Source organism: Hydra vulgaris, chromosome 01, assembly GCF_038396675.1.
Source record: "Hydra vulgaris chromosome 01, alternate assembly HydraT2T_AEP".
NCBI lineage: Eukaryota > Metazoa > Cnidaria > Hydrozoa > Anthoathecata > Hydridae > Hydra > Hydra vulgaris.
In genome coordinates, this window is record NC_088920.1 from 61,529,202 (window position 1) to 61,543,055 (window position 13,854).

General features: G+C 26.2%; 1 protein-coding gene across 1 annotated transcript in view; it reads right to left on the reverse strand.

The window, feature by feature from the left end:
- The window catches only part of LOC101241780 (uncharacterized), a 29,515-nt gene that overhangs the window by 12,394 nt on the left and 3,267 nt on the right, over positions 1 to 13,854 (reverse strand). Inside the window, exon 2 of the mRNA XM_065788860.1 lies at positions 15 to 141. Within this exon, the coding sequence (XP_065644932.1) occupies positions 15 to 141 (127 nt within the window). The remainder of the gene's footprint in view (positions 1 to 14; positions 142 to 13,854) is intronic.

Sequence of the window (13,854 nt, forward strand, 5' to 3'; positions counted from 1 at the left end):
AATTATTAACCTACTTTGAAGAAGTGCATTTCCACCAACAGTTCTGAAAATAAGATTCTTTGAAGTATAAAACTTGTAAGCAATCTTTACTCCTAAACCAATGTCAATAGGACCAACAACAGAAATAACAATCAAACGTCCCTGAAATAAACAAATCTTTATCAAATCAAATCTTCATCAAATGTATACTTATATATACATATTTTTATATATAAATATATGATTATATATACTATATTATTATTGTTCAATTTTTAAATCAAACAATAATACAGATTTCCCTGAAAACAAATTGTTCTGCATGTGCAAATAGCTCAAAGTTACTCTCCTCACTTCACATCAAAGTATCAAATTTATATGTTGATGAGTCTATTTCAAATTTGATTTTTGGACATCATTGAGTTTTTTTAAGAACTTTGTAAACTTCTGGTAAATCATAACTTATATTTATTGAGCAAGATTTGTTCATCAAACAAGATTAGATAGTTTTACAGAAATACATTAATGCAATGTTTGTGATAATATAAACTTTTAGTAATCACCTAAATGCTGTTGAGGATATTTAAATGCATTACCAAATCATTTTCTTTTAACTTTAATCAATAATAGGAATTTACTAAAGATTTGGCACACCAAATCCAGGGGCATTGTTTGTTGAATAATTGCTTTCTGCAAATTATTTTTCAGTAATTAAAGTTCTATATTATTTATAAAACTTGAATAACTCTTTAGTCTTTATATTTTTTAGAGAAATAATGGATTATTATTATTTAACCTGGAAAATAACATTAGATTAATTGTCAATGGCCATCGGTTATGATTTAATTTGACTGTTTTAATCTTCCAAAATAGATTTTTGTTGGTCAAGATTGACCAGTTAAAAAAAGCCTTGAATTAATCAAATTTGCTTTGTTGACATGTACACATTATAACACATTATATACATTATCACGCATATTATATACTATCTTTTTCCTTTTGCTTTAGATTCCTTTAACTTTAGTTTTAACTCTCCGCAAACTCTCATGGGTAAAAAAATAAATAATTAAAATTAAGATTATATGTTATTTTTAATATATAATCTTAATTTAAAATTAAGATTATATATTAAGTTTTTAATTAAATTTCAAATGTAGAATATCTTTTAATTAAATTTTAAATGTAGAACATCTTTTAATTAAATTTTAAATGTAGAACATCTTTTAATTAAATTTTAAATGTATCAAATTTTTTAATGATTGACAAATGACAATGATTCGCTGGTAATAAATAACTAAAATCTTCTTAAATTCAATTTTAAAGTTATTTGTAACTATTAACATTATTATTGTTATTATGAAAACTTTTTGTTAAAAAAAACCAAATTGAATTTTTATTTAAAAAATTTAACACACGCACAAATGCATTTGATTTTTAATTTTGTATGCTGAATTACTCAAAACAGTAAATATAATACAAATATAGGTCCATTTAGTATTTAACATTTTATTTTGATACGATAATTTTAAATTAAAACATAAATACTACTTATATATATTATAATATAATATCATTAAATATCATCATAGTATCAATCAAATATCATATATTAATTATCTAAATATGTAAGATACAAATTTCAGCTTTAAACTACATTAATTTTATACTTAAATTATAATTTAACTTTATACTCAGAATTAATAAATTTATAATAAATTAATATTAACTAATAGTGTCTAATGGCTAAGCAATTGTAAAGCAAAAATCCCTAATATTTACAAAGTGAGGAGTTGAGATATTTGCAAAGCATATTTTGCAAGAAGAATTTGTCTAGAAGCAAAAAAATTTGCATAATAACTTACAAAACCATCTCAAAAAATCACTATGTAAATAGTATGATGATTGCTTCAACTAAGACTGTTAACTGTGGTAATACACCAGGTCCAAGCTTTAATCCAAGAAAAGAGAAGCTCTGTTGAATCTGTGAAAAGTAAAGGTAGCAGAGAAACCTCAGGGAAGCTTACATGATTATTAACTCTATGTCTTCTATTTAGGGAAGCTTAATTAACACTATTTCCTCTATTCGCGAAAGCTTACATATTTGTTTATTAATACTATGTCCTCTATGCAGGGAAGCTTACATATGTTAATTAAATATATGTTCTATATTCAGGGAAGCTTACATATGTTAATTAACTCTATGTCCTCTATTCAAAGAACAATGAGACAAATAAGTGAAGTTTTTTTAATGTAATTACTAATTAGTATTTAGTATTTATAAATGAAAAATTAATATTTAATAAATTAATATTAGTTATTTAGTAGTTAGTAGTTACCAGTGGCAAATACAAAGGAAGAAAGGATAAAGGGGTAATTACATCCAATTTTATTTTCCTAATTTTTTTGACTATTAACAGTGATTTTTTAAGCTTCAATAATTGACTTCCCTAAGGAAGATAAAGGTTTACTGTTTAAAAAAAATTTAGCTCAAAACTATAAAATACCTAGTCAAAAGCATTTCTCTATTAAAGTGGTTACTTTGATGTATGTAGCAATAAAAAATGAAGTAAAGTATAGATTTTATCAGTTTAACATGCAGCACACAATCCAATTGTATTACAGTGGTCAATTTTTTGACACTTGATTATGAAATGCCATTTTACAAGAAAAACACTTCCCAGAGTTTTACACAGAGCACAAAACTAGCAAATTCTTAATGAAGCACTATAAACTTTCCGTATGAATTTCCGTATGAAAAAATTCATGAATTGTAAACTAATAATGCAGTCAATGTTGACTCTATTATTAGAGTCACATTTAGATAATAAATTAAAATTAACAAAACAAAACATTATTTAAGATGTCTCTCTACCAGATGGAACTAAACATATGTTTGTGAGATTTTGTGAGTGAAAGCTATATAAGTGTTTTGCATTACCAGAACTCAAACAATTCTTACGGAAAGTCAATGACAACTTGCTGAGATGTTTTTGTGCCTACTAAAAGTATTTGAAAGTGCAGACACGAGTGCAGGCCCTGCATGTACATCAGAGATCATACTATTTATTTATAATGTGGAAAAATTTTTTCATCATGTTTGTGACAAAATGGAATTAAAACTGTTGTTGATGAACATAAAAAAAAATTTAACAGTTGTTTAAAAAAATACAATAATAACAAAGAATAATCTGGCAACTGCCTGATGCTTGATTCACATTTTGAATGATTACTTGTTTAGAAAATTAAAGAAATAAGTCATAATATATTTGAAGAAATTTCTAACAAGCATACAACCACTTTCAATAAAAATCTCATTTACGACTAGCATAAGTCAGGGCAAAAGCTCGAGGCAGTGGATTAGCTTCAAAAGAATCATGTAATTCATTTCCAGGTTTTCAGATTCAAGGCTGCTTATATAACTTTGTTAAACTAATGTGCAATTAAAAACAGTTTATATATATATATATATATATACAAAAATAATAATCTTTTTTTGTTAAAAATACCTTGGATTTTTTTTTGACTAAAACCATGAAAAAATGGGTTTTTAATTTTTTGTAATAATTTTTTTGTTAAAAAATGATAACTTTTATGCAACAAAACTTAAAATAATAATTCTCGTATAAAATTTTTATTATTTTTGAAATTTTTAATAAAAATTTCGCTTCTTTTGAGACCCAATATGACATACATTTGAAATTTTTTTATTTATTTAGGGTCTTGTAGCAAGTTTCAGACTAGAGGTAGTCCCCCTAAATCTTTTTCAATTTTGAAAATATTTAACAAAGTTGCTTTGCTAACCAAACCCTCATTCGATGTAGCAGCACTTCATTGCGAGTAAGGCTATAAGCTAGTCGATGTAGCAGCACTCCCTTGTAGCAGCAGGCTTTAAGATAGTCGATGTAGTAGCACTTCCTTGTAGCAGCAGGCTATAAGATAGTTGATGTAGCAACACTCTGCGCATATTTTACAGTAAAAATAAAAACAAAAGCATTCAGACTGTTTTTATTTTAAAAAAACAAAATAAGAAAATTCAGAATGTTTTTAAAAATATTCTAATCGTTTAATTTGTGTTTTTGTGGTTTTTAAAAAAAATATTAAATTAGTTTCCTCAATTAAATTTATGCGTTTTTTTATAATCTAACCTTAATTTTGTCAGTTTAAAAACCATAGACAAGTTATGAGCTGTTTTTGACAACAAACTGTATATTTAAGCCCTTTACTATAGGTATATATATATATATATATATATATATATATATATATATATATATATATATATATATATATATATATATATATATATATATATATATATATATATATATATACACATATATATATATACATATATATATACATATATATATATATATATATATATATATATATATATACATATATATATATATACACATATATGTATACATATATATATACATATATGTATGCATACATATATATATATAAATATATATATATATATATATATATATATATATATATATATATATATATATATATATATATATATATGTATATAAACTGCATTTTATCTTCAGAGCCTTTCATCAAGTGCCAAAAATTATATAGAACCTTTCAAATTTATCATTTCATCTTTCACTGTAGTATTGTTAGGATTCAGGCATGCTCATAGATGATGAAAGATGCGCATAAATGTTAAAAGATGTTGGGAATAATGTTTTTTGTATAAAAATGCAACTTTTGGAACATTGCTTCTTTTATACTTTACAAAAAAAAAAGTCGTATGAAAAAAGAAATATAGCAAGGATTCCAGTCACAATTGAATTTATATTTCCAGCCTTTACATATTTCCACTGTTTACTGAAAAAAAGGCTTTTGGGGTAAGTTAGCAAAAGTTTCACAGGGCTAGTTGGCTTATAGCATTTACTAAGGGGAAAAGAAAAGTGTTTAAAATTTTTTTTTTTTTAAATTTTTAACAATATTGTAAAAAATCTTTTTTACAAAAAAAAAATATATATATATAAGGTTTTATTTTAACAAATAAAAAATGGGCTACTATTTTGGCTTCAAAAACCAATATTTGTTAACGACTGAGAGTAAAATTAAACTTTTGGTATAAAATTGTTGCCAAAATAATTAGTAAAAAATTTCTATAAACATGTATTAATAATCTTTTTTATAAACTACACCCTGGGGTAAGTTGGCAAACTTACCCCACCCTGGGTTAAGTTACTTTTTATTATGAATGCAAGTTAAAAACCTAAATTTATACTCTTTAAGACTATGCTTTAATGTTTACAAAAAATTACAGTAAAAGCAGAGACAACTAGCCCTAGTCTCATCTATATATATATATATATATATATATATATATATATATATATATATATATATATATATATATATATATATATATATATATATATATATATATATATATATATATATATATATTATATTTATGTATAATATATATATATATTATATTTATGTATAATATATATATATATATATATATATATATATATATATATATATATATATATATATATATATATATATATATCGCTCTTGACATTTCAAAAGCTTTTGATAAAGTTTGGGATGCTGGTCTTCTCCATAAGCTTTCTTCTTATGGTGTATCCGGCAACATCTTTAAGATCATTGAATCCTTCCTTTCCAATCGTAGCATAAAAGTTTTCCTCGATGGACAACACTCTTCTTCTTATTCTGTAACTTCAGGGGTTCCTCAAGGTTCTATCCTTGGCCCTATACTCTTTTTAATTTACATTAACGATCTTCCAGATATTCTCTCATCTAAGGCAGCATTGTTTGCAGATGATGCTATCATCTATTCTTGTCGTGATAAGAAATCAACACTTTCTGATTGCTTGGAGGGGGCATTTAAGCTTGAAAAGGATCTCACTTCTGCTACAGCATGGGGTTCACAGTGACTGGTGAACTTTAATTCAGATAAAACTCAATTTTTTCAGCCAATCGTTATGGCAATAATTTAGATTTTCCTATATTTATGAACGGTGATGTACTCGATGAGTCACCTACTCTTCATCTTCTAGGATTAACTCTTACTTCCAATCTTTCTTGGAAACCATATATCAAATCAATTGCAAAATTAGCATCTGCTAAGGTTGCATCTCTTTATCGAGCTCGTCACTTTCTTACTTCGGATTCTATTCTCTATCTCTATAAATCTCAAATCCGGCCTTGTATGGAATATTGTTGCCATATCTGGGGCGGATCCTCTAATGATGCCCTTTCTCTTTTAGACAAGGTGCAAAAACGTATTGTAAACATAGTTGGACCTGCTCTTGCAGCCAACCTCCAAACATTATCACATTGTCGTAATGTTGCTTCTCTTTCTCTTTTCTACAAATACTATAATGGGCACTGCTCTAAAGAGCTAGCGTCTCTTGTGCCATCTACTATATTTCATTCTCGTGTTACTCGTCATTCAATTAAGTGTCATCCTTTTTCTGTGACTGTTCCTAAGTGCTCCAAAACGCTTATTCGTCTAGTTTCTTTCCTCGAACATCAGCTCTTTGGAATTCGCTTCCTTCATCTTGCTTTTCTGACTCATATAATTTGCAATCTTTTAAGTCGTCTGTCAATCGTTATCTTGCTCTACAATCTTCATCTTTTCTCTTTCAGTAACTTCCAACTTTAATAAGTGGCTGCTTGCAGCCTTGTTGGAAGCGAAGATGATTAAAATATATATATATATATATATATATATATATAGATATATATATATATATATATATATGTAGAGTTCTATGGTCAGCTACGCAACGAGCGCAACATGTTTTTAAAAATTAACTGACTCATTATATTATAATTTTTAATTTTTTTTTACGTTTACACTCAAATTATCCTTTTTTATTATTATTCACAAAAAAAAAGGATAAGAAGACAATTTGAGTAAAATAGAAATAAAAGACAGCGGTCAGCTACACAACCTGCAAAAAAGCTTGTTTTTTTAATTTAAAGTTTGAATTATTTTTTCTCCGAATCTATAATTTATTTTTTTATAAAAACGTTTTTTTCTTCAAAAACAATTATTTCATTGAAGTTATATTTATAAAAAATTTTTAATATAATATTAATTACACGTCAAATAAAAAGTTTTCAAAAAACTATGCGGTCAGCTACGCAACAATCAGCCACGCAACATGCGAATTTTTATTATAATTCAAATTAAAACCCAAAACAAATCTAAAACTATATTTATAGCTTGTATTTAGAAACAATAAAATTTATTTATAAAGTTTATAAAGATAATTTTACATTAAAAGAAACCTGGACCCCGGGGTGGAAAAGGGGGAGGGGGCTTTAGAAGCTTCAGTACTCTCACTTTTTTAAATAATGGGGCTAGGGGGTAGGTAATACAATTTCCTTTTAAATGTACTCTTGATATTTTTATCTGTTCACAACCTTATTATATAAACGTTTTTAACTCAAAGATGTATATAAATACATTCATTTTACTTGCATTTACTTTGGAACTTTGATCTTCAGAGCTTTAAAAGCATCAAGTATTTTGACAATAATTGAACAACTAAAATAATTTAAAAAGCAACAACTAGAAGTTCTTTAAACGTGTAAGCTGTTATTGTTGATTGAAATGTATTAGGGATAAACTGAATAAACCTTCCAAGCTTAGTTGCGCAAAAAAAGTCACCCCAAGAAAACTTGAAAAGTATTGAAAAAAATAAGTAGGACTTTCAATAGAATAACAATAACAGGTAAAAAAAAAAACGTTTTAAGAAATCATGCAGTCAGCTACGCAACAATCAGCTACGCAAAACAAATCTAATATTTATTTATGGCTTTTATTAAGAAATTTTTACAGCTTTTTAAGGTGATTTTTAAATTACTTGATCACTGCTAAATGTCTAGACGCTTCTATCGCTTTGATATTATGCAATATTTGGCGAAAGCTGCTCACCTACAATGTTACCGCCTAAAACCTGAAAGTAATGGCATTTATGCAATTCTTTAATTTTTTTATCAGTCAGTAATATAACGGTAATTTTTAAATTGTTTGTTGCGGCTGCCAAATCGCTAGCACTAGAAATTATATATTTTTCAGTTAAAACATTTTTTCTGGCAACACGTTTTTTAGTGGCTCCAATTCCATCCACAACTCCTTTTCCATGCATTGCAGCAAAAAAATGCCAGTGCATTTTAATTGTATGCTTTTTTTCTAAAATTTTCATTGATGCCAAAATATATTTATTTTTAAATTGTGATGTTGCGTTGTCACTGAAAATATGAACTTCTGTAATATCGTCTGATAGAAGCTCGATAATTTTATTTATGTTTGGAACAACAGATAATTTTTTATGATCGCTTGAATCACAAACTAGCGCAAAAGATTTAATTTGACGATGCCAAACTGCACATGTAAATATAGAAATTTGATTTTGACCGAAATGAGCTGCTTGCGTTTCGCTTTGGTAAATACAAGTATAATTTTCTGCCCAGTCAACTTGAATAACAGCCTTATTTGAGTCTTTTTGAATCGCTGATTCTATATTAATATTAAATACGGACGATTGACTGCTCTTGACATTACAATGAATAATAAACTTTGCACGCATTTCTTTAATATGTGATAATAAAACTGCAATTGTTCCTTCTTTTTTAACCTTTTCTATTTTGATATACGATTTTGCTTGAGGTTTCTGCCACTGATTCCATGAAACATCTAACTCAAATTGTTCGAACTGAAGTAATAATTTATCAAACATATTACAAACAGTACATTCTTTGCAAACGGCATTGAAGCATTGTTTTGTTGGTTTTTCACAAATAAAGTTTAGAATCATAGATTTTCCCGTTTTAATTGTAGTGAATATATCTGAACCCCGCGAAAGTGATTCAAGAGCATAACGCATATTTTCATGTAACATGCAAACGCACACGTTATGAGGAATTGATGATACACATCGAACGTAAATTGGTCTCAACTGACAAAATTTTGACAGGCTTAATTTAATATCTGCATTGTTTAGCTTAAACTCTTCGAAAGCTTCTTTTAGCGTATATAACATGTGTCGAATTTGAACATGCACCTTTTTTTCTCCTATCACTACAGAAGTATAATCTGCTGTTCTTGGGGATATTCGACTTATTTCATTGTCGCAATAAAAATTTTGTATAACCACTAAGTCTTTTTCTCGGAGACTGTTTGTTGATTTAGGAATTGAGTAAGTTAATGGTTGAGTTTCATTGAGTAAACAACACAACAGTTCCTTTTTCTGAACAAGACTTTTGGGAAGAGAGCGATTCAATTTTTTTATATACTTTCCTTTAACTTGCACATTTGCAAATGATGAGTGATTTGATTCGAGAGATAAAGATGCGTCTTTTTGCCGCAGTCGAAATTTTCTCATTCTTTCTAAACTTTTTAATCTTTCAGCTGCAATTTTTCGAAAATCTTTTTTCCATCTTTGTCTTCGAAGTCTAGCATTTTCTTTAGCTTTGAATTTCTTTTCTTCATGATTTCTACTCATGTAATTCTTTTGATTCATTGCTTTTCTATTTTTTATCTTTATAGCTGTAATAAAAAAAGTAAACATTCAAATAAATGTAAAAATTACTTAAAAACTCTATAAAAACACAATGCTCACCTTTTTTATTTTCATTGGATGCGCAAGCAACTGGTTCCTGCAGTGATTCCATATCTTTATATTGACTATAAAGTCTTTTGGAGTTTTAAATAATTTCTAATTGACTATAAATGTTTTGAAGTTCAAAATAGTTTGGGCAAAACTATTTGTTGCATTTAAAAAAATTGACAAAATTTGCGACATTTAAATGTTTAGTTTTGGCAGTCAGCTATGCAACAGGAAGTTGAGTGGGTTTTTTTTAACTATTTGATGCCAATTTTTTTAAATTATTGCAAAACCTTAATATGGCTAATTAGTTGACGTAAATAATCGACAAGGATTTAAAAAAAAATTTAAACTGATGAAAAAAGACAACTTTTCCTTCCCAGCGGTCAGCTACGCATCATGATTGTGTAAGAAACTATTTTGCTTATATCGTGTGAAATAACTAAAAATTAAATGTTAGTGCTTTAACATATTAAACCAGCTTTGCAGCCGACCAATTTAAAACTAATTGGAAAAATTTTGGATCACTACAAGATTTTAAAAAAATAATGAAAGTTAAACACTTTTTCTTAAATGAAATTATACTTTTTCCGTTTACTTTAAAATCTATAAATAGCTTGTTCAATTTTTTTTTTTTTTTCTTTAATTATTTTTTTTTAACATTTAAGACTATATACTTATAGTAATGGAAAAAAAAATTCATTATTTTTATTTTTTAAAACGAGATTTGTTTTAATAACCGCGTGGAACTCTACATATATATATTTATATATATAGTATACATAAATATATATATATATATATATATATATATATATATATATATATATATATATATATATATATATATATATATATATATGTATACTCTAATATATATATATATATATTATGTATACTATATATATACAACCCTCGGAATTAGGGTCAGCATTCGGCAATGCCAACCTTAAAGTGTTTGAGGTCGGCAAAAAATTGCCGACCTCGTTTCTATGTTTTATGGTAACCCCTTTGTATCAATTTTTTTTTGCCGACCCTATGCCGATCTCTAACAGTTCGAGGTCGGCGATTTATTGCCGACCTCATTTTTCCTAATTCCGAGGGTTGTATATACATATATATATATATATATATATATATATATATATATATGTATACTATAATATATATATATATAATGTGTATACTGTATATATATATATATATATATATATATATATATATATATATATATATATATATATATATATATGTATAGGCCTTCACGGGAGTAAATAAGTGGACAAGTGGTGAATCCCCCATCTAAAGACTTGGCAGGCGACAGGAGCGATAAACACTTTTGCAGGCCTTTTTAATATTTAGATGTAAAAACTCATGGATAAAATAGAATAGATTATGTTTTAGTATTAGTTTTTTAAGTTTTACACATTAATGTTTTGTATCCAATACATCAGAAATTTTTCAGCAACAGTTGTTTTCTTATTTATTCAAGCATCAAAATGTTCTTTAGAAAAATTGTCAAAAAGAAAGCTACATTTGATCAATTTTTTCCAACTCTATTTTAATATATATTTAGATCTCTTTTTTATTGAAACAATTCATTATTTTATAAATATTATTTTGTGTTGCGTTTTTTCTTATTTTCATATCCTTTGTTACACTTCTTCTTTGTGAAACAAAGAAGAAGTGTAACAAATTTTTATTATTTGAAAAATTAAAAAATCGCATTGTAATTGTAATTGCTCCAAGCGAGAGAGCAAGTAACTATAAGAAATGACATTTGTAATTAAAACTTGAATGAATAAGTTCAATACTTTAAAATTATTTTTGTGTCAAGTAATTCAAATTTAAACAAACTTTTATTACTGTTTATTAAAAAAAATTTAATTTTAGTTAAGTGTGCACCTATTACTTTTACTTTGATTAAGTCGTATTTTAGATACTAAGATAATGAAATTCCATTTGAACATTTTTATTTAAAAATAATTTATTTAAAAAACTGTAATAACAAACCTTTTTACCATAAGACACTCACAAAAACATAACAACGAATAAACATTTTTTTGCTTTTTTTTATTATAGCCTAATAATGTAATAAATACTAAAACAATATTTTATACTTTAATGTTTTTTACTTTTTTTGTTTACGAAAACAAATAATTGTATATTTGCACAAGCTTTATTTTGCCCATTTAAATGTGTATGTATATATATATATATATATATATATATATATATATATATATATATATATATATATATATATATATATATATATATATATATATACACAGTCAGGGCCTATTCTAGGAAAAAAATTTGGGTAGTGATGCCCCCCCTCCTGTGTCAGAGAAATTTAGCAGAAAATCAGCGTTTTTTTGCACACACACAAAAAAAAAAAAACGATATTTGCTGTAAAAAAGGTAAAAAAAAAAAAGTCTTCAAATTTTAATTTGTGCGGCATCCATATCTGTGCCAAAATAAAGTCGACGCTTTTATTGTCATTCTTACCATATGTTGTCAGTTTGAACAGGATGTTGCATTGAATGGTTGTGTGAAGTGTTCTTTCTACAAACAAAATTATTGAAATACCTCGTTGTGAAGATTATTTTGTGACTAACATTGTATATTATACTACTCACAAAAGCAGGGTTGGTCAGGAAGGGGCAGCAATCACTCTTGATTACTGACCACAGAAATGATATGAAGTTGCGAAAAACTGACAAGATTTTTTGGTTGTTTTGAGAACATTTCAAAAAATAAAAAAAAAGCGCAAAAAAGATTAATTGGACTGATGAGAGACAATTACAAAAAAAAAAAAAAACTAGGAAAAGAAAATAACTTTTAACGCGAAAAAAATTAAAGCAAAATAAATTACGTTTAGAACAAATATTTTCGAAAAATCGCTCTTTTATAATTTTTTTATAAAATTAGGCGACATTTTTTATATAAAGTAACATCTTACAATTGCTTAATAAGGAAACAAACGTTCTTTTATTTTTCAAAGAATATAATATAATTTTTATTTATATACTCATGTCTTATTTCCAGTGCTCGATTAAAGTGGGTTTAGATTAGAGAGGACTATAGCCCCAGGCCCTGCAATGTTAGGGGCCCCGAAATAGTCAATAAGACCTTTTTTGTTTAGTCATTTTTACGCTGTGGCACATAAAAAAGGCCTCTAAAATAAAAATAGCCCATTGCCCCAGAAAAGTCCAATAAGATTCTAATAAAACTAACGCTAGTTTTAGTTTTATTGAAGCTAAATTATTTTATAAATAAAAAGGTTATTTTTTTTTAATAACTATTTTATGTTTCGCGTAGTTTGAAAAGTTTTGAAACATATTTGAAACAACTCTTCTTAGTAAGATAAACAAATGAAATAATTAAATCATTGAGTTACTGTAGAAATTAAATTAACTAGATTGAAACCAACTAAAAAGGTTAAAAATACTTTATGAAGAGGAAGCGGAACTGCTTCACAATACTGCTGATGATGTTTAGTGAGCAGGCTTTTTAATTTTAATTAGTATTTAAAACAGAAAGAAGTAACTTTTAGTTTAAGTATAACGAGTTTGTAAGAATGGCAACTCTATAGTAATATTATAGGAATGTTTAGGAACCAAAAACTTTTTGTATGTTTATTTCATAATTAGTTTTATTAACTTTGATGATTAATAATTTCGTTGAAGATGCAATTATTGATGAAAGTCTTTTTGTTTACAAAATAATTCGTAAAAATTGCTTTAAAAAATTACATTAAAGTATAAAACAGATACACAAAATTACATTTACATAAAAAATACATACTTTTTAAATAAAAAATAAGAATATACTAATAAAATCTATAATATATAATAAACTTTCAAAATTTTGATAATTAAAAAAATATATATTTAAAACATTTATTTTTGTAAACAAATAATAATAGTTTAAAAGATTTACAGCTTTGCAGATGTGGCTCAGAGAATGAGTCATAGTATTAAAGTAATAGCTTGTTTGATAAAATATTTTTAAAACAATTTATACTAGAAAACTTTATTTGGCTTGGTCAGTGTATTTTTTGAACCAATAGAATTAGTTTGTTCGTAGATTTGATGGGAATATTCTTGTTATTCTTTCGCACCAAGATGTTTTGAGAACATTCAAGTTTATGTATGTTTCCATGTATGTCCGTAAAACAAAAATTTTTTGTTTTACGGACACACATAAACTTATATGTTCTCAAAACGACTAAAAAATCTGGCCAGTT